Source organism: Pseudopipra pipra, chromosome 6, assembly GCF_036250125.1.
Source record: "Pseudopipra pipra isolate bDixPip1 chromosome 6, bDixPip1.hap1, whole genome shotgun sequence".
Classification (NCBI taxonomy): Eukaryota; Metazoa; Chordata; class Aves; order Passeriformes; family Pipridae; genus Pseudopipra; species Pseudopipra pipra.
The window spans coordinates 60439797-60461064 of record NC_087554.1 but is presented as its reverse complement, the minus strand read 5'-3'; the positions used below and the strand labels follow the sequence as shown (position 1 = coordinate 60461064).

General features: G+C 49.0%; 3 protein-coding genes across 3 annotated transcripts; all 3 read left to right on the top strand.

Moving 5' to 3' along the window:
• Positions 1-1295: 1295 nt before the first annotated feature.
• Positions 1296-3959, top strand: LOC135416388 (inositol 1,4,5-trisphosphate receptor-interacting protein-like 1). The gene has a single exon (XM_064659488.1). It carries the CDS (start codon positions 1317-1319, stop codon positions 2997-2999), a length of 1683 nt encoding a protein of 560 aa, XP_064515558.1. The 5' UTR covers positions 1296-1316; the 3' UTR covers positions 3000-3959.
• Positions 3960-6803: 2844 nt separating this feature from the next.
• On the top strand, positions 6804-9284 carry LOC135416386 (inositol 1,4,5-trisphosphate receptor-interacting protein-like 1). Its single transcript, XM_064659487.1, has one exon. It carries the CDS (start codon positions 6856-6858, stop codon positions 8431-8433), a length of 1578 nt encoding a protein of 525 aa, XP_064515557.1. The 5' UTR covers positions 6804-6855; the 3' UTR covers positions 8434-9284.
• A 2120-nt stretch (positions 9285-11404) lies between these two features.
• On the top strand, positions 11405-14661 carry LOC135416385 (inositol 1,4,5-trisphosphate receptor-interacting protein-like 1). Its single transcript, XM_064659486.1, has 2 exons — positions 11405-11885; positions 12181-14661. The coding sequence occupies exons 1-2, from the start codon at positions 11841-11843 to the stop codon at positions 13807-13809; spliced, it is 1674 nt and encodes a 557-aa protein (XP_064515556.1). The 5' UTR covers positions 11405-11840; the 3' UTR covers positions 13810-14661.
• The last annotated feature ends 6607 nt before the right edge of the window (positions 14662-21268 follow it).

Below are 21268 nucleotides of genomic sequence, written 5' to 3'. Positions count from 1 at the left end.
GTTGTTGAAGTTAGAAATCGAGCACACAGAATTTATGGACCAAAAGGATATTTTACAGAAAGCAGAAGATAAAGAAGAGACTAACGGAGACTCGGTATATGTAATGGAAAGTCCGTATCGGGGCAAAAACCCGAATAAAAAGATGAAAAATATGGACTTAATTCGCATGAACAGGGAGGAATTAATAACCAGTAGAGGAGAGATTACTCATCAATGAAAGCGAGTTATGTCATTTAGAACCAATGAACATTCGTTTCTTTCTTTCCTAAAAATTAATAAAGAGGTGAAAAACAGTTGCATTGGTGTCTGTGGCCAGGATTCTGTAGAACATGGGCACACCCAGGATTGTGAATAAAGTAATGCCTTGCTTTCTAAGAGGAAAAATGCAGTGTTAGAGGGTTTTATTGTGGCATGGATTTTGGAGGATTTTTGGTGACAGGTGTACAAGTCTGATGAGAAGCGTTTGAGAGCACTGGGTGTGTTTAGCAGGCGGAAAAAGAAGTTCGGGGGGGACCTAATCGTTCTCTACAACAACCAGAAAGGAAGTGGTAGCCAGGCGGGGGATGGCTTGTTCTCCCAGGGAACAAGCACTGCGACAAGAGGAAAGGGCGTCAAGTTGTGCCAGGGGAGATTTCCATTGGATCCTAGGAAAAATTCCTTCACCAAAAAGCTTATCGAGTTTGGGAACACAGCGCCCAGAGAAAAGGCTAACTCCCCACCCTTGGAGGCATTTAAAGGCTCTGTTGATGTGTCATTTGGGGACATGGTTTATTGGTGGAATATTCAGTGTAAGGTTGGCAGTTGGACAAAAGATCTCCAAGGTCTTCTCCAACCTCCGTGACTCAGAGATTGAACTTCAGCTCAAGCAGTGTGGAGTCAGGCCTTGCACTCCAACACCCTCAATGGTCCCTTCAAACATGGCTCTTCCATGTGACTGCCACTGAGGAACAGATGAGAATAAATGCAAAAGAAAGGAGAATGGAAGTTCTTGGAAGAAGATTAACTCCAAGGCAGCCTTAAGCATTACACCAGGGCCACTGGAAGTTGCTGAGCCAGGGTGGGGACGAAGGGCGGGGCTGGCCTGGCTGTGATGTGATGTGGCTCTTGTGACATCACAGGCATTGTGTCACAGTGGGGGCAGCTAGAGATGGCCCCAGCAGGTAACGCCGCTCCAGTCGAGCCTGGACAAGTGGTGAGTGCACACACGCAGGGACGAGGCTGCGTTGGGCGAGGGCCGGGGCCGAAACGCTGCCCCTGGGGCTGGGTTCTCTCTCTGCATCAGGGCCAATCCCTCACCAGAACACCTGGGGCACCGAATGGTGCTGCTGCTGCTGGGGCAGTGGGACAGGCCTTGCTGCCTGCCAGTTGCCCTGGGGCCCTCTCCTTCCTGCTCCACATCCCCGCTGCTCCCATTTGTACTCCCCTCACCTCTCGCTCCTTCCCTCCCTTTCAACCCCACTCAACCCCTTCTCTCTCTCCTCCTGCAGGCCATGGCTGCGAAAATGTTTCTTCTCGTGCTTTTGCAAACCATCATCCAGTACCCACAGATGGTGGGTGATAGGCTGGATGAGGACACCCGTCTGCACATGGAACTGCGTGCAGAGCTCCTGGACAGAGAGATGACTCGGCTGCTGCAGGAGCTGGAGCAGAGCAACCTGGAGCGCAGTGTCAGGGCCTGGGGAGCCCTGCTCTGGGCTGCCTTGCAACAGGGGGACTTCTGGGCTCTGGCTGTAGTCCTGGGCCTCCTCTTGTGGCTGTGGTTGGTCTGCCGGAGAAGGAGCCACGAGCCAGACAACAATGGCCAGGAGGAAGAGGAAGACAGAGAAGACCATGAAGATGCCAATGAAGAAGAAGAAGAACTCACTTTTGAGAATGCCCTGAGATGGGTTTTAGTGCACCTGATAAAGTGGCCTGTTCAGGATCTGAAGAGAGGTTGCAAAGACACAACTGTCCTGATGGAAAACTTCACATTTGTCTTTGGACTACTCTTGTCAGACAGTTCATACCCAGTGCCGCAACGAGCCATTGGGGTGGGCAGTGCCTTTGAAGGCTGGAGTCCCCGGGAGGAGGACGTGGTGTACAGTGTCCTTGTACCTCTCACTCCTCCGCCGGGGCACACCTTCCATCTGGAGATGGACACTTCAGGGTACATACCCGGCAGGAACTTCTTCATCCGCGTGGAGCCGGTGTGCACCTGCCCAAGGGAGCAGCAGGATGACAACGTGCTGTGCTCCCTCCACCACCCAGAAGAAGAGCAGAGGAGGAACGAGGAGCCCAACTTCCTAAACACCCTCTGCACCGGCTCCTACCTGGATGTGGAGAAAACTGCCCGCTGGTTCTACCAGTTGGTGAGAGCGGCCTGGCCGGCTTTGCCTCAGTCACACAGTTGGCAATTAGTGCTGCTGCCCTCCAGCCGCTGCTGCAAATTCAAGCTGACCAGAGGCAGACAGAGCCTGACGGTTGAGTTGCTCTTTGGGGTGCAAGTAGGCAATTCAGACATCTACGTGAGCAGCCAGCATACAGAGGCCCTCTTCACCCCAAGTACAGTGTGGCCTGAGACCTACGCCGTGGCAGAGATGAAGTTCTTCAGGCACATTGCCAATCAGGCTCCACGTGACAGCTGGCACCTCAAATGCCTGCAGCTCTTGGCCTGTGCTCTGGTGGGCATAGGCTTCTCCACTTACATGATGAAGACCATTGTGATGCACCTCCTGAACACCATACCCGTGTCACGGTGGCACAAAAGGCAAGTCCTGCAGCGGCTGGGGGATACCATGGAGTACCTGCGTGGCTCCCTGGAGGAGAAACGCCTTGACCACTTTGTTGTGGGCAACCGGACATTTCCTCAAGAGATTCTCTTGCCCACGGATGTCAAAACGGCCGAGCCACCCAACCTCTTCCATCGCCTGGCGCAGGATCCGGCCGCCCACACGCAGGCCATGAGGGAGTACCAAGAACTTTGGGGTCGGATCCAAAGAATTGTCCTCTACGGCCGGTGAAAGACATCTCCACATAGAGAGCTGTGCTTGTGGGGCTCACAGCTGGTCCAAGACAACCACCTCATACCACAAGGAAAAAGAGAGGAGGACATGGGACAGAGAGAACAAAGAGAAAACCCTGTGCAGCAGCACTCTGCCATCAGCATTCCCCTCTCTGCCCAGCACAGCCTCCAGTGATGACCTGGGGGGCTAAAAAGATGACTTTCATCCTCCTCGCTCCTCACACTCTCACGGCCATTGTGGCCATTGTAGATGAGCCCAGGAACTCTTTCTGGTGCCTATAACATGTGATTGTTCCATCACTTTGGAGGGGCCAAAAATTACCGTATAAATATAGTGGGGATGTGGGACAGAAAAAGAAAGACCAAAAAAAAGAGCAGAAAAGGCAGAGGGAGAAAAGCAACTCTGCTTGCTCGGGATCAGTCAGCAGACTGTATCTCTCCTTGTCCCCTGAACAGACATCTCTAGGTCAGCATTGCACACACTGTGTGGGACCTGACCTGAAATTTTTTAAATATAACTTTAGAAAGTTTTATTTCATATCTATATATTTTAGCTAATATTACATATATCTCTTGATATTTATTATAGCACATAGATAATTAACTTGATAGAATTACACTTTTATATATTAATATAGCATTAATAAATCTCTCACAGTCTTTCCGCTTGTCCCCTTAAGGGACACCTTTAGGTCAGCCTTGCACCAAGACTGTCATCCCTTGACTCTGTTGCAGCTGACCTTAATATTTTAATATATAAATACATAAGTTTATAAATTTTTAGATATAGAGATAATATATACTGTAGGCAATTTATTTGATATAATATTATTAGTTCATAAATATAGCACCAATTCATCTGTCCCAGCACATTTTAATGCCCTGTAGTCACTGCATTTAGGACTGGCAATCCAGAAACTGCTTTCCCCTTGCTTCAATAAAGAGTGCTATTCTAGAATCTGGATCGTGCAAGTTTGTGTGGAACTCCACCAGGCCCAGAGGCTTGGGAAATCACACTAGTTGTGAGTCTGTGCTCATGAACAGTCACATTGACCTCAAGCAAACTGAGAGTGCTGAATGGCTTCTCATCCCAAATTAGGCCTCCTGCCACCCGGCCCCTCTGCTCATCGAATCACAGAATGCTTTGGGCTGGAAGGGACCTTAAAATTCATCTGGTTCCAACCCCCCTGCCATGGGCAGGCACACCTTCCAGTAGACCAGGTTTCTCCAGGCCCCAGCCCACCAGGCCTTTAACACTCCCAGACCTGTTCTCTGCTCTTCTCCTTCCCTCTCATAGACTGGGCATTTTGCACCAGGCACCTCAAGAGAGCAGAGCGATCCTTTCGAAGGGGAGCTCTGTGCAGGGGAGAAACGCAGCCAGCAATGGCCTCTGGCTGGAGCCAGAGATTTAGGGATCCCCCTCTGCTCCTGCAGAGGCACAACAAGTGAAGGGCTGGACAGCTGCTTGCCCTCTGCAGAACGTCCATCTTCCCTTGTCTCTAGTTGCTTCCTTGCCTTCTTAAAGCAGCCTGAGCAGGGGGAGTGAAAAAGAACCCTTTCCAGACGCTTGGCTGGCCCAAATCACCCCCACTGTGGAATAAAGGATGGCAGTTGTCCTCAAAGGACTGGAGGTGTTTCTTTCCTCCCTTCTGCCAGCTCTTCCTTTTGCAGGGGGATCATTTCTCTTGTGTGGGTTTGAGATCCTGGATCCCACTCTCACTAAATTATTGCCATGGGTGGGAACCAAGTCCCTGGGAGTGTGTGTGTGCATGTGGGGAAGGGCTGGGCCTGGACCTGCAGCTCCCTGCTAAGGCCTGCACATCAGGCCTGTGCTGAGGGCACAGGGCAGAGCTGAAGGCAAGGCCTGCTGCCCATGCAGAGCACAGGGCAGAGCTGAAGGCCCAAAACATGCCTGTGTCGAGAGCAGAAGGCTGGAACAGGCCCCGACAGCAGTGGCAACAAAGGCCAGACCCGTCCAGCACAAGGAGGAAGCCGAGCACACCCATGTGCTGCCAGGGGCATTTTGGGGGCACTGCTGAGCCAGTCCCTCTGGAGGGATGGGCAGTTCCCAAGGACAAAGCAGAAGCACACTGAGGTGTCCAGACTCTGTCAGGGTGGCAAAGCTGAATCCTGCAACCACTGTGGCCCTGCTGGAAATGAAATCTCTTTTCTAATGTTTTAATGATTTCATTAACTCGTTAATTAATTAAACTCATTTTAACTAATAATACACAGTCTGCTGAATCACTTTCCGCTTGCCTTCTGCAGCATTTGACATGAGCTGCTATTGTGGGAGCACAGCTTGGGAAAATACTGAAACTTTCAGTTTTGATAAAGTAACTCTGATAGGGAGAGAAAGGTGCGTTGTTGAAGTTAGAAATCGAGCATGCAGAATTTATGGACTACAAGGATATTTTACAGAAAGCAGAAGATAAAGAAGAGACTAACGGAGACTCGGTATATGTAACGGAAAGTCCGTATCGGGGCAAAAACCCGAATAAAAAGATGAAAAATATGGACTTAATTCGCATGAACAGGGAGGAATTAATAACCAGTAGAGGAGAGATTACTCATCAATGAAAGCGAGTTATGTCATTTAGAACCAATGAACATTCGTTTCTTTCTTTCCTAAAAATTAATAAAGAGGTGAAAAACAGTTGCATTGGTGTCTGTGGCCAGGATTCTGTAGAACATGGGCACACCCAGGATTGTGAATAAAGTAATGCCTTGCTTTCTAAGAGGAAAAATGCAGTGTTAGAGGGTTTTATTGTGGCATGGATTTTGGAGGATTTTTGGTGACAGGTGTACACGTCTGATGAGAAGCGTTTGAGAGCACTGGGTGTGTTTAGCAGGAGGAAAAAGAAGTTCCGGGGGGACCTAATCGTTCTCTACAACAACCAGAAAGGAAGTGGTAGCCAGGCGGGGGATGGCTTGTTCTCCCAGGGAACAAGCACTGCGACAAGAGGAAAGGGCGTCAAGTTGTGCCAGGGGAGATTTCCATTGGATCCTAGGAAAAATTCCTTCACCAAAAAGCTTATCGAGTTTGGGAACACAGCGCCCAGAGAAAAGGCTAACTCCCCACCCTTGGAGGCATTTAAAGGCTCTGTTGATGTGTCATTTGGGGACATGGTTTATTGGTGGAATAGGCAGTGTAAGGTTGGCAGTTGGACAAAAGATCTCCAAGGTCTTCTCCAACCTCCGTGACTCAGAGACTGAACTTCAGCGCAAGCAGTGTGGAGTCAGGCCTTGCACTCCAACACCCTCAATGGTCCCTTCAAACATGGCTCTTCCATGTGACTGCCACTGAGGAACAGATGATAATAAATGCAAAAGAAAGGAGAATGGAAGTTCTTGGAAGAAGATTAACTCCAAGGCAGCCTTAAGCATTACACCAGGGCCACTGGAAGTTGCTGAGCCAGGGTGGGGACGAAGGGCGGGGCTGGCCTGGTTGTGATGTGATGTGGCTCTTGTGACATCACAGGCATTGTGTCACAGTGGGGGCAGCTAGAGATGGCCCCAGCAGGTAACGCTGCCCCAGTCGAGCCTGGACAAGTGGTGAGTGCACACGCGCAGGGACGAGGCTGCGTTGGGCGAGGGCCGGGGCCGAAACACTGTCCCTGGGGCTGGGTTCTCCCTCTGCATCCAGGGCCAATGCCTCACCAGAACACCTGGGGCACCGAATGGTGCTGCTGCTGCTGGGGCAGTGGGACAGGCCTTGCTGCCTGCCAGCTGCTCTGGAGCCGTCTTCTCCCTGTTCTACGTCCCCGCTGCTCCCATTCATACTCCCCTCACCTCTCGCTCCTTCCCTCCCTTTCAACCCCACTCAACCCCTTCGCTCTCTCCTCCTGCAGGCCATGGCTGCAAAACTGATTCTTCTCGTGCTTTTGCAAACCCTCATCCAGTACCCACAGATGGTGGGTGATGGGCTGGATGAGGTCACCCGTCTGCACATGGAGCTGCGTGAAAAGCTCCTGGACAGAGAGATGACTCGGCTGCTGCAGGAGCTGGAGCAGAGCAGCCTGGAGCGCAGTGTCAGGGCCTGGGGAGCCCTGCTCTGGGCTGCCTTGCAACAGGGGGACTTCTGGGATCTGGCTGGAGTCCTGGGCCTTCTCTTGTCGCTGTGGTTTATCCGCAGCAGAAGGAGCCGCCAGCCAGCCAACAATGGTCGGGAGGCGGGGGCAGGTGATGGCGATGGTGGTGGAAATGAAGGGGAAGAAAACCGTGATGCGATTGCGTGGGAAGTCAACAACGGTGATGCAATTGAAGGAGAAGACCACGATGTTGCCAATGAAGTAGAAGAGGATATTATTACCCACAACCTGAGACGGAGTTTAGAGGAACACATAGAGCACCTGATGGAAGGGAGCGCGATGACAAATTTCCTGATGGACAGCTTCATGATGTTCTTTGGACACCTTTTGTCAGACAGTTCATACCCAGTGCCGCAACGAGCCATTGGGGTGGGCAGTGCCTTTGAAGGCTGGAGTCCCCGGGAGGAGGATGTGGTGTACAGTGTCCTTGTACCTCTCACTCCTCCCCCGGGGCACACCTTCCATCTGGAGATGGACACTTCAGGGTACATACCCGGCAGGAACTTCTTCATCCGCGTGGAGCCGGTGTGCACCTGCCCAAGGGAGCAGCAGCATGACAACGTGCTGTGCTCCCTCCACCACCACCCAGAGGATGAGCAGAGGAGGAACGAGGAGCCCAACTTCCTAAACACCCTCTGCACTGGCTCCTACCTGGATGTGGAGAAAACTGCCCGCTGGTTCTACCAGTTGGTGAGAGCGGCCTGGCCGGCTTTGCCTCAGTCACACAGTTGGCAATTAGTGCTGCTGCCCTCCAGCCGCTGCTGCAAATTCAAGCTGACCAGAGGCAGACAGAGCCTGACGGTTGAGTTGCTCTTTGGAGTGCAAGAAGGCAATTCAGACATCTACGTGAGCAGCCAGCATACAGAGGCCCTCTTCACCCCAAGCATAGTGTGGCCTGAGACCTACGCCGTGGCAGAGATGAAGTTCTTCAGGCTCATTGCCCGGCAGTCTCCACCTAACAGCTGGCACCTCAAGTGCCTGCATGTCTTGGCCCGAGCTCTTCTGGGCATAGACTTCTCCACCTATACCCTGAAGACCATTGTGATGCACCTCCTGAACACCATACCTCTGTCAGGCTGGCGCATGAGGCATTTCCGGCGGCAGCTGGAGGATACCATGGAGTACCTGCGTGGCTCCCTGGAGGAGAAACGCCTTGACCACTTTGTTGTGGGCAACCGGACATTTCCTCAAGAGATTCTCTTGCCCACGGATGTCAAAACGGCCGAGCCACCCAACCTCTTCCATCGCCTGGCACAGGATCCGGCCGCCCACACGCAGGCAATGAACGAGTGCCGTGAACTGGGACATCGGCTCTCAAGAATGCTGCACGATGGCCATTGAAAGAAATCTTCCTGCACACAGCTGTGCTTGGGGGGCTCACAGCTGGTGAAAGACAAGCACCTCCTACTGCAAGGAAAAAAGTGAGGAGCATGTCGACAGAGAGAGGGAAAGGAAAACCCTTTGCAGCAGCACTCTGCCATCAGCATTCCCCTCTGCCCAGCACAGCCTCCAGTGATGACCAGGGGGCTACAAAGATGACTTTCATCCTCCTTTCCCCTCACACTCTCATGGCCATTGTGGCCATTTTAGATGGGCCCAGGAATGCATTCTGGTACCTCCAGCTGCTCAGGGATCAAGCGAGAGGCATCGCTAATGTTCCTAAACTGTATCTCTCCTTGTTCCCTGAAGGGATATCTTTAGGTCAGCATTGCACACACCATGTGGGACCTGACCTGAAAATTTTTAATTTATACTTTAGAACATTATCATTATTACATGTATTATATTTAATATTTCATATATCTATTGATATTTAATATAGCATATAGATATTTAACCTAATATCATAATATTTTAACATATTAGTATAGCATTTATAGACTCTCAGCGTGTTTCCCCCTGTCCCCTTAAGGGACACCTTTAGGTCAGCCTTGCACCAAGACTGTCAACCCCAGCCTCTGTTGGAGCTGACCTTAATGTTTTTATATATAAATATAGAAGTTTTTAAATTTTTAGATATATATAGATAATATAGACTATAGTTAGTATATTTGATAAAATATTATTTTTTTGCAAACACGGCACCAATAGATCTGTCCCAGCACATTTTAATGCCCTGTAGTCACTGCATTTAGGACTGGCAATCCAGAAACTGCTTTCCCCTTGCTTCAATAAAGAGTGCTATTCTAGAATCTGGATCGTGCAAGTTTGTGTGGAACTCCACCAGGCCCAGAGGCTTGGGAAATCACACTAGTTGTGAGTCTGTGCTCATGAACAGTCACATTGACCTCAAGCAAACTGAGAGTGCTGAATGGCTTCTCATCCCAAATTAGGCCTCCTGCCACCCGGCCCCTCTGCTCATCGAATCACAGAATGCTTTGGGCTGGAAGGGACCTTAAAATTCATCTGGTTCCAACCCCCCTGCCATGGGCAGGCACACCTTCCAGTAGACCAGGTTTCTCCAGGCCCCAGCCCACCAGGCCTTTAACACTCCCAGACCTGTTCTCTGCTCTTCTCCTTCCCTCTCATAGACTGGGCATTTTGCACCAGGCACCTCAAGAGAGCAGAGCGATCCTTTCGAAGGGGAGCTCTGTGCAGGGGAGAAACGCAACCAGCAATGGCCTCTGGCTGGAGCCAGAGATTTAGGGATCCCCCTCTGCTCCTGCAGAGGCACAACAAGTGAAGGGCTGGAGAGCTACTTGCCCTCTGCAGAACGTCCATCTTCCCTTGTCTCTAGTTGCTTCCTTGTCTTCTTAAAGCAGCCTGAGCAGGGGGAGTGAAAAAGAACCCTTTCCAGACGCTTGGCTGGCCCAAATCACCCCCACTGTGGAATAAAGGATGGCAGTTGTCCTCAAAGGACTGGAGGAGTTTCTTTCCTCCCCTCTGGCAGCTCTTCCTTTTGTAGGGGGATCCTTTCTCTTGTGTGGGTTTGAGATCCTGGATCCCACTCTCACTAAATTATTGCCATGGGTGGGAACCAAGTCCCTGGGAGTGTGTGTGTGCATGTGGGGAAGGGCTGGGCCTGGACCTGCAGCTCCCTGCTAAGGCCTGCACATCAGGCCTGTGCTGAGGGCACAGGGCAGAGCTGAAGGCAAGGCCTGCTGCCCATGCAGAGCACAGGGCAGAGCTGAAGGCCCAAAACATGCCCGTGTCGAGAGCAGAAGGCTGGAACAGGCCCCGACAGCAGTGGCAACAAAGGCCTGACCCCTCCAGCACAAGGAGGAAGCCGAGCACACCCATGTGCTGCCAGGGGCATTTTGGGGGCACTGCTGAGCCAGTCCCTCTGGAGGGATGGGCAATTCCCAAGGACAAAGCAGAAGCACACTGAGGTGTCCAGACTCTGTCAGGGTGGCAAAGCTGAATCCTGCAACCACTGTGGCCCTGCTGGAAATGATATCTCTTTTCTAATGTTTTAATGATTTCATTAACTCGTTAATTAATTAAACTCATTTTAACGAATAATACACAGTCTGTTGAATCACTTTCCGCTTGCATTCTGCAGCATTTGACATGAGCTGCTATTGTGGGAGTACAGCTTGGGAAAATACTGAAACTTTCAGTTTTGATAAAGTAACTCTGATAGGGAGAGAAAAGTGTGTTGTTGAAGTTAGAAATCGAGCATGCAGAATATATGGACCACAAGGATATTTTACAGAAAGCAGAAGATAAAGAAGAGACTAACAGAGACTCAGTATATGTGATGGAAAGTCGCTACCAGGGCAAAACCATACTAAAAAGTCTATAAATAAGGATTTAATTAGCATGAACAGAGGGGAATTAATAACCACTAGAGCCTTGACTACTCCTTTATGAAAGGGAATCATGTCATTTAGAACCAATGAACATTCGTTTCTTTCTTTCCTAAAAATTAATAAAGAGGTGAAAAACAGTTGCATTGGTGTCTGGGTAGAGGCCGGGATTCTGTAGGACCCGGACACACCCAGGATTGTGAATAAAGCAATGCCTTGCTTTCTAACAGGAAAAATGCAGTTTTAGAGGGTTTTATTGTGGCATGGATTTTGGAGGATTTTTGGTGACAGGTGTACAAGTCTGATGAGAAGCGTTTGAGAGCACTGGGTGTGTTTAGCAGGAGGAAAAAGAAGTTCAGGGGGGACTTAATCGTTCTCTACAACAACCAGAAAGGAAGTGGTAGCCAGGCGGGGGATGGCTTGTTCTCCCAGGGAACAAGCACTGCGACAAGAGGAAAGGGCGTCAAGTTGTGCCAGGGGAGATTTCCATTGGATCCTAGGAAAAATTCCTTCACCAAAAAGCTTATCGAGTTTGGAAAAAGACTTCCCAGGGAAATGGCTAACTCCCCACCCTTGGAGGCATTTAAAGGCTCTGTTGATGTGTCATTTGGGGACATGGTTTATTGGTGGAATAGGCAGTGTAAGGTTGGCAGTTGGACAAAAGATCTCCAAGGTCTTCTCCAACCTCCGTGACTCAGAGATTGAACTTCAGCTCAAGCAGTGTGGAGTCAGGGCTTGGACTCCAACATCCTCAAGGGTCCTTTCAAATATGGCTCTTCCATGTGACTGCCAGTGAAGAACAGATGAGAATAAATGCAAAAGAAAGGAGAATGGAAGTTCTTGGAAGAAGATTAACTCCAAGGCAGCCTTAAGCATTACACCAGGGCCACTGGAAGTTGCTGAGCCAGGGTGGGGACAAAGGGCGGGGCTGGCCTGGTTGTGATGTGATGTGGCTCTTGTGACATCACAGGCATTGTGTCACAGTGGGGGCAGCTAGAGATGGCCCCAGCAGGTAACGCTGCCCCAGTCGAGCCTGGACAAGTGGTGAGTGCACACACGCAGGGACGAGGCTGCGTTGGGCGAGGGCCGGGGCCGAAACGCTGCTCCTGGGGCTGGGTTTTCCCTCTGCATCAGGGCCAATCCCTCACCAGAACACCTGGGGCACCGAGTGGTGCTGCTGCTGCTGGGGCAGTGGGACAGGCCTTGCTGCCTGCCAGCTGCCCTGGGGCCCTCCCCTTCCTGCTCCACATCCCTGCAGCTCCCATTTGTACTCCCCTCACCTCTCGCTCCTTCCCTCCCTTTCAGCCCCACTCAACCCCTTCTCTCTCTCCTCCTGCAGGCCATGGCTGTGAAACTGTTTCTTCTCATGCTTTTGCAAACCCTCATCCAGTACCCACAGATGGTGGGTGATGGGCTGGATGAGGTCACCCGTCTGCGCATGGAGCTGCGTGAAAAGCTCCTGGACAGAGAGATGACTCGGCTGCTGCAGGAGCTGGAGCAGAGCAGCCTGGAGCGCAGTGTCAGGGCCTGGGGAGCCCTGCTCTGGGCTGCCTTGCAACAGGGGGACTTCTGGGCTCTGGCTGGAGTCCTGGGTCTCCTCTTGTGGCTGTGGTTTGTGTGCCGGAAAAGGAGCCACGAGCCAGACAACAATGGCCAGGAGGAGGTGGAGGAGGAGGAGGAAGGCAATAATGTTGTGATTGTGCAGCAAGAAGACAATGAGGATAGGAATGAAGTCAGAAATGTTGGTGAAAATGAAGAAGAAGAAGCCGGCAATGATGCTGCCATTGCAGAAAATGGCAATGATGATGGAAATGCAGTGGAAGAAGAAGACGATCCTGAAAACGACATTGGAAGGATTTTAGAGGGGCAAATACAGTGGCCTACTCAGGACCTGGAGAGAGGTTGCGAGATGACATCTGACATAATGGACATTTTCATATCTGTCTTTGGACACCTCTTGTCAAACAGTTTATATCCAGTGCCACAACGAGCCATTGGGGTGGGCAGTGCCTTTGAAGGCTGGAGTCCCCGGGAGGACGATGTTGTGTACACTGTCCTTGTACCTCTCACTTCTCCTCCGGGGCACATCTTCCATCTGGAGATGGACACTTCAGGGTACATACCCGGCAGGAACTTCTGCGTCCGTGTGGAGCCGGTGTGCACCTGCCCAAGGGAGCAGCAGGATGACAACGTGCTGTGCTTCATCCATCACTCCCAGGAGCAGGTGAGGAGGAATGAGGAGCCCAACTTCCTAAACACCCTCTGCACCGGCTCCTACCTGGATGTGGAGAAAACTGCCCGCTGGTTCTACCAGTTGGTGAGAGCAGTCTGGGTGATTTTGCCTCACTCCCAAAGTTGGCAATTAGTGCTGCTGCCCTCCAGCCGCTCCTGCAAATTCAAGGTGACCAGAGGCACACAAAGCTTCACGGTTGAGATCCTTTTTGGGGTGCAGCAAGGAGTCTCAGATATCTATGTGAGCAGCCAGCATACAGAGGCCCTCTTCACCCCAAGCACAATGTGGCCTGAGACCTACGCCGTGGCAGAGATGAAGTTCTTCAGATATATTTCCAAGCAGGCTCCACGTGACAGCTGGCACCTCAGATGCCTGCAGCTCTTGGCCCGTTCTGTGGTGGGCATTGGCTTCTCTACTTACATGATGAAGACCATTGTGATGCACCTCCTGAACACCATACCCATGTCACGGTGGGGCAGCAGGTATATCCTGCTTCAGTTGGAGGATAGCGTAGAGTACCTACGTTGCTCCTTGTTGGAGAAACGCCTTGACCACTTTATTGTGGGCAACCAGAGGGTTCCTGAGGTGATCAGCTTGCCCCTGGAAGTCCAAACTGCCGAGCCACTCAACCTCTTCTATCACCTGGCACAGAATCCGACCGCCCACACCCAGGCAATAAGCGAGTACCGTAATCTGCGATACCGGCTCAAAATAATGTTGCTAGAAGGCCATTGAAAGAAGTCTTCCTTCACACAGCTGTGCTTGGTGGTCTCACAGCTGGTCCAAGACAACCACTTCAAACCACAGGGAAAAAGAGAGGAGGATGTGGACAGAGAGAGGGAAAGGAAAACCCTTTGCAGCAGCACTCTGCCATCAGCATTCCCCTCTGCCCAGCACAGCATCCAGTGATGACCAGGGGGCTACAAAGATGACTTTCATCCTCCTTTCCCCTCACACTCTCATGGCCATTGTGGTCATTTTAGATGGGCCCAGGAATTCTTTCTGACAGCTCTGGCTGCTCAGGGATCAAGCGAGAGGCATCGCTAATATTCCTAAACTGTATCTCTCCTTGTTCCCTGAAGGGATATCTTTAGGTCAGCATTGCACACACTGTGTGGGACCTGACCTGAAATTTTTTTAATATATACTTTAGAATATTTTTTATATTACATGTATTTTAATTAATATTTCATATATCTCTGGATATTTAATATAGCATATAGATATTAAATCTGATATAATAATATTTTAACATATTAGTATAGCATTTATAGACTCTCACTGTATTTCCCCCTGTCCCCTTAAGGGACACCTTTAGGTCAGCCTTGCACCAAGACTGTCAACCCCAGCCTCTGTTGGAGCTGACCTTAATGTTTTTATATATAAATATAGAAGTTTTTAAATTTTTAGATATATATAGATAATATAGACTATAGTTAATTTATTTGATAAAATATTATCTTTTTGCAAATATAGCACCAATACATCTGTCCCAACACATAGTAATGCCCTGTAGGCACTGCCTTAAAGACTGGAAATACAGAAACTGCTTTCCCGTTTGCTTCAATAAAGAGTGCTATTCTAGAACCTGGATCGTGCAAGTTTGTGTGGAACACAACCAGGCCCAGAGGCTTGAGAAATCACACTAGTTGTGAGTCTGTGCTCGTGAACAGTCACAATGACCTCAAGCAAACGGAGAGTGCTGAATGGCTTCTCATCCCAAATTAGGCCTCCTGCCACCCGGCCCCTCTGCTCATCGAATCACAGAATGCTTTGGGCTGGAAGGGACCTTAAAATTCATCTGGTTCCGACCCCCCCGCCAAGAGAAGGGACACCTTCCAGTAGACCAGGTTTCTCCGAGCCCCAGCCCACCAGGCCTTTAACAGTCCCAGGGCTGGGACCTTCACAGCTTCTGGGGTCAACCTGTGCCACTGCCTCACCACCCTGACACTCAAGACTTTCTTCCTAATATCCAAACTGAGTCTGCCCTTTTAATTTTAAAACCATTCCCTCTTGTCTCTCACAATATGCCCTTGCAACTAGTCTGTCCTCATGTCTCTTGTAGGCTCCTTTCAGGTACTGGAAGGCTGCAATTAGGTCAACCCAAAGCCTTCTCTTTTTCAGGCTGAACAGCCCTAATTCTCTCATCCTTTTCTCATTGGGGAGGTGCTCCATTCCACTCATCATCCTAGTGGCCCTCCTCTGGGCTCACTCCAACAGTTCTGTGTCACTGACACCAGTGACAACAACCACCAATTTCACCAGAGAGCTTTCAGTGGTGACTGTAAACGCTTTTTCTCTCTCTTCCCTTCTCTCCTTTTCCTTTAGCTCTTCTTCTCTCTCTCTCTCTCTTTCCTCTTAAACATTTTCTTCAGTGATATCTTTATGGTTTTACATAGCCATATTGCAAACAAAACAGCTAAATACCTCTTTTTCTTTGCAACACCTTTATGCTTTTATATTGCCATGTTACTACAGATACAATCAAACCAGCTATTTACCTGTATTCCTTTGCAACCAAATTGTTCTAAAATAAACCATTTATATATATATATCTGTAAACAGTGATCATTAGTATCGATTTACTTTAAATCAGTCCAAGGAATTTATCAGCAAAAAAGAAGTTATTCCTGCCTGGCAGAGAGGGTTGTAACACCTGGGGATCCCCGAGCTGGATGCAGTACTCCATGTAGTTTCTCCCCAGAGCGGAGTAAAGGGGCAGAATCACCTCTCTTGCCCTGCTGTGCACTCTGCAGGGGATGCAGCCCAGGATGTGATTAGCTTTCTGAGCTGCAAGTGCACATTGCCAGCTCATGTCCAGTCTCTCATTTGCCAGCACCCCCAAGTCCTTCTTGGCCAGGCTACTCTCCATCCCTGCATCCTCCAGCTTGTATTCCTACCAGGAGTTGCTCTGACCCAGGTGCAGCACCTTGGACTTGTTAAACTGCATGGGATTCCCATGGGCACACTTCTCAAGCCTGTCCAGGTCCCTCTGGATGGCATCCCATCCTTCAGGTGTGTCAACAGCACCACTCAGCTTGGTGTCATCAGCAAATCTGATGAGGGTGCCCTCGATCCCTTCATCTAGGTCATTAATGGTGATATTAAATAACAGTTCTCCCAATATGCACCTCAGAGGGACACACTTGTCACTGGTGTCCATCAGTGACTCTGAGCCTTTGACCTCTGGATGCGACCATTCAACCAATGTCTTATCCATCCAACAGTCCACCCATCAAATCCATCTCTCTCCAATTTAGAGAGGATGTTGTGGGGGACCGTGTCAAAGGTTTTACACAAGTCTCCAAATAAATGACACGTGTAGCCCTTGCCTTGTCCACTCCTCTCCTCACTCCATCGTACTATGACAGGGAGCAGGTTTTGACCAAAATAATATTTTGTAGAGTCATTTCATAAAGTCATTAGTAGCAATTTCCCTTTGGTGCTAGAGCTTAGGCAGCTTCTTTTCCACGTGCATCTTGATTTCTACCCTTGCCCTTGGGACAGGAGAATTTGCTTTGGTGTGGTCAGACACAGTGGGAAAGCCTCATGCCAGCAGGTGGTGGGTTGGGTTATTTCTGCCAGGGTTAGAACTGCCTCCAGAAAAGGCTGTGATCCCTCTAGTCCCTATTCACATGCTTTGACTGCTCTGAGACGAGTTACAGGCTGCAAGAAATGTTTGTCAGGCCAAAGGCAGATCACAGAAAGCACAGATCTGAAACCAGGGTGAACTAATAAATAAATGGATGGAGTCTCTTAGCCACATCAATCACAGCCTGTGTTTGCCAAGCAGATTAAAATGACACAAACACAAAACATGTAGGAAATGGTGGAAAAGTAGCTATTTTCCAAACAACATGATTCCTGGAGTCATGCATGTCTCATGTAACAATTAATGGAAGCTGGTGCACCAGTGTTATGACCCTCTGTTGTTCCAATATCATTTATCACACAATAGAGTCATTACAATATTATTATTGTCTATTTTATGTATTTTAAAATTTATTACAATATTATTTCAATGTTTCTTACATTAAGACAAGGCTTTGACAACCTGGCCACGGGTCATGACAAGCAGACAATGACAGAAACAGCCCACACAAGAAGGAGATTTGATTTGCTGAAGTCCCTTTTGATTTCCATCCTGCCATCCTGCTGCAGCCCTCTAACTTGATGGCAGGATGAATGTGGGGCAGGATAGAGCCCAGATGCTGGCAGCTGTGAGCTTATTCAAGCCATACAGATGAATTTTGCAGACAGGCTAGGACATGATTTTGGGACCAGTGGTAACATGCCACAGCTGTTACCCTATTGCACAACCCTGCCTGCTTTCAGGTTAAAGCTGTGGGGGGGTCGGCTGCTCTCCCAGCTCCTGAGCACAAGCTGAGAAAAGAGAAAGGGTGTTACCCATAAAACCCTTAAATGACAAGTCAAATCTAGGTCTCCAACATGGAAAATGCCACAGGTCTTGCTGTGGGGGAAAAAACCCAAACCAAACCATTAATAAATGTTTAAAATGTCTGCAATTTATAGCTGAGAGAAGCTGCTGCACACTGCTGATGACTTCTTCTCTGCACACTCCTCTTCCTTCCTTGTCTCAGGGGTCTACAAAGGCTGGTGAGGGTTTATTTCTGCTTTTCTCTGTGCTGAGACACCAGGTGAGACAAAACACCCTTAGGGTGCCCAGTGCTGTCATCAGGAGAGCTGGTGAAAGTCATCCCACCCCACCCAGGAGCCAGCCTTCCCCTCCAAGGCTCCAGAGGTGCAAAGGCAGAAAGCTGCAGCCTGAGCTGTATTGCATTAGCACCTTTTGAGCTTGTCTGTCCCCTGCCATCCCTCATGCTAGGGTAAATCTGACCTGCTCTCACAGGGAATTCAAAGCATGCCCACACTGTGGCCTTGCTGAATGCAAAGACCAAGGAAGGGCTCCCACTTGTGCTGGCAGTCCCATGGAAAGCGACAGAGCAAGTGGGGATTTCTTGGGTGCAGAGACCCCATCTTCAAAGTCTGGCATTGCAGGTTAGCAAAATTCATACTGACATCCTGGGACATTCCAGCACTTAATTTCACTCCAAACCGTAAAATTTTGTACAAGGAAAATTCACATTTTTCCTCCAGCTTTTAAGGTGGTGCATCCCCCGGTTTCATGTATTCGGCACAAAGGTTCTCACATGGAAGCACTTTCTGGGAGGCTGAATATCTTCCGCTCACCGCCAACCCATTTTGCACTGGATCATGGGAACTGTAGTCCAAAAGCATCATCTTCCCCTCCTCTTTAATGAGCTGCCCAAACCTCCTTCCCACCCCAAACCTCCTTTCCCACCATACTCCAAAGGTCAGGCAGTTCCCATATGGCCAAATTGTGTTCCCATTTTAGTCATGGGATGATTTTAGGATATGTAGTCTTCCAAAGTGCCTTGCCCCTAAGAAAGGGGTTGAACTCTGCGGGTTTCTCTGGAAGGTCAGATGAGGAAATACTGTCAGATGATCTTAAGGTCTTTTAAAACTGAAATGTGTGATGTTCAGTGGCATGTTCTGGCTTGGAACTGTGACCAAAATGAAACAGCTAAATGTGACTCTGCCTAATGTAAATGAGAAATATTTTAGCAAAAGGAAGATTATTTTTTTTTTTGAGAGCTACATCTTCCAAAGAGAACTCTTTCGATGAGATATCCCTTGCTTAAGTCCAGCTTGCTTTGATTTTTTCCCTGTCCCCCACTCCCGTTCTGTGCCATGCTGGCAGTGCAGCTGCTGACTTGGGATGGAAACTGCTTTGCACCAGCAGTGCTCCTCATGAAATCCTTCCCCAAGGATGAAAGGACCTTTGCACAACTGCAATGGTCCAGAGCATCAGCACTTCAGTTCAGCATTCTGCTCTGACTCTGCCCTTTGTGAAAAATCTAACTCCTGAGCACTGAGGCTTGTTCTCAACCAGCCTGAACCAGTGGCTTTCAAGGGTGGCTGCCCAGCTATGCCAGCTGGGAATGCTCCTTTGCTTCTACATGTTTCCCCATGTCTCAGAGGCAGGAGTCTTTCTAGACACACTGTAAAACTAGCTGTGAGGTGGACACAGACCCTACAGAATTTGACACTAAGCAACTGCTGAGTGCAGGGCTGTAAGGTATTTAACTTTCAGTCAGACGTAAATTAAGTTTATTAAATCTTGGCTGTGAAAACACTAAAAAAATGTAATGTTCATTGCACCAGACTCCACCCTCTAAGTCAGTATCTCTGGAGACCCAGTCCCAACTTCCCCATTGCCTCTACATGCAGCAGTTTTGGTTGAACAAATGCAGCACTCTTCCCCAGAGTGGTGAGACAGGAGCCCCCCTCTTCATTTCAGCTACATTCCCACTGCCAGACAGATTTTCAGCTCCTTCCTTTGGCCCAGAGCATCTGTGTGTGTTTGTGTTTTGTGACTTTGAAGAGAATGTAAAAGGACTTATTTTATTAACAGCCAACAGACACTTCAAAGCAAAAATGTGGTTGAGAAATTAATCATTCTGCACCTCTAAAGTGGGATTTATTATGACTCCAAAACTAAGATAGAAATGAACCAAAAGCTAAATGTATGAATCACTCTTTTAAAATAAAGTCAGAACTTCAATGGAGGGTATATGTACTGGTAAAATTAAATGCAGGGCCATGTAATTTTTTTTCATTTAAAGAAAACATTAAAGTAACATGTTGGTCCTTAACATCTCAATGGCCTGGGGAAAGTGTTTCCCTTTAGCAGAAAAGGTCTTGTCTGATAATACTTTCCCAGATTATTGAAAAGGTTTTGTTTCCCACTCTTCCTTTTTTTTTTTTTTTTTGGTCTAAAAAGCCAAATTAACTTCCTCTGAGGAAATGCCTCCTTTCTGTGTTTGCCGGGGCAAAGCAGGCCATTGTCTGGGGAAAATGGCTCCAATGGGAATTTAAATGCAGGACAGGGCATTGACATTTGTTGAGTTGAGTAACAAGTGGGATGGAGTTTCACCCAAGAGGTGACATTCACAGATCCTTGGTGGATTTTTTTTCCCCACAGTTCCTCCCAGTACACCGTTTGGCAGCAGGAAAATGTGGCCAGCTCCAGGTGCAGCGTCAAGGGTGTATTTTTAAATAACCACCACTGCCAGTTGCGGCTCTGGGAGCTGGTTCCCAGCAGTTCCTGGGAAGCAGATGAGATGCCCTCTGCCTGTTCATGTGCCTGCAGCCTCCGTGATCACAAGCTGCCAGCATACAGAGCCCATTTCACAGGTAGGACTGTCACCACAGTAACCTTGCCATGTTTTCTTGGCCCATCTGATTGCTTCAGGGCCTGGTTGAGCAAGGATGCCACTTTCCTAGCTGTGTGGCCATGCAGTCTGCATTGGCCTCAGTGCCTTTCAGCTTCTTCTACATTACTCTCACAGTGTTATAACTCTGTTTCATCCTGGGTTTTCCTCAAACTGTATAGTACCAAAAATCTCAGCAGGCAGAACAGCTTTGCCTTTTTCTGAATTATTTGTACACAAGATATACTTTACCCCAAGGGCTGGAACGGCTCAGCTTCCCATAATTAACCCTTGTCTAATGCACTAAAGTGTCTTGGAATACTTTTATTTTCTGCCCGCCTTGGCTTTAATTTCAAAAGCACAAAATCTCTGACTAAAAAATAAATGACAGCTTCACACTGCAGGGATAAAGTGCCTGGGCAAAAATGGTGCAGTGATATGAAAGGGAAATTCAAATGTCAACATCAAATCCTTAGACACCTTTGAAAGAGTTTCCTGTTTTTCCAATCCTTTAGGGCCAGGTGGTGAGTTCATGCAGAGCTTGCTCAGAGCTGACTTACACGAGTAGGGCAGCTTGTGGTGGGGACGGCACGTATGCTAGAGGCACCTCGCTGCTGCAGAGAGGCAGCTGAATTTACAGCAGAAACCCACCCAAAAGCAGGCTTCTTGCTTCAAATCCTCTGCCAAAATTGGGCAAGAGTGCCAAGCACCTCAGCTTCCAGAGGGTGGAGCTGTCCTTCCTCGCACCATCATCCTGTCTGTTTAAGGGGACACTTGCAGAGCAGAGGGCTGCTCACTCATCATGGTCAGAAAAAGACTTAGAACCTTTTAGGTTGTAAAAGACCCCTAAGATCATCGAGTCCAGCTGTTGCCCCAGCACCATCAAGCCCACGACAAAACCATGTGCCAAAGTGCCTTTTGAACACTTCCAGGGACCA

Coding starts and splice junctions, on each gene's coding strand:
- LOC135416385 (XM_064659486.1), top strand. CDS start 11,841: ATGGCCCCAGCAGGTAACGCTGCCCCAGTCGAGCCTGGACAAGTG. Junction 11,886..12,180: donor CAGTCGAGCCTGGACAAGTG/GTGAGTGCACAC, acceptor CTCCTCCTGCAG/GCCATGGCTGTGAAACTGTT.
- LOC135416386 (XM_064659487.1), top strand. CDS start 6,856: ATGGCTGCAAAACTGATTCTTCTCGTGCTTTTGCAAACCCTCATCCAG.
- LOC135416388 (XM_064659488.1), top strand. CDS start 1,317: ATGGTGCTGCTGCTGCTGGGGCAGTGGGACAGGCCTTGCTGCCTGCCA.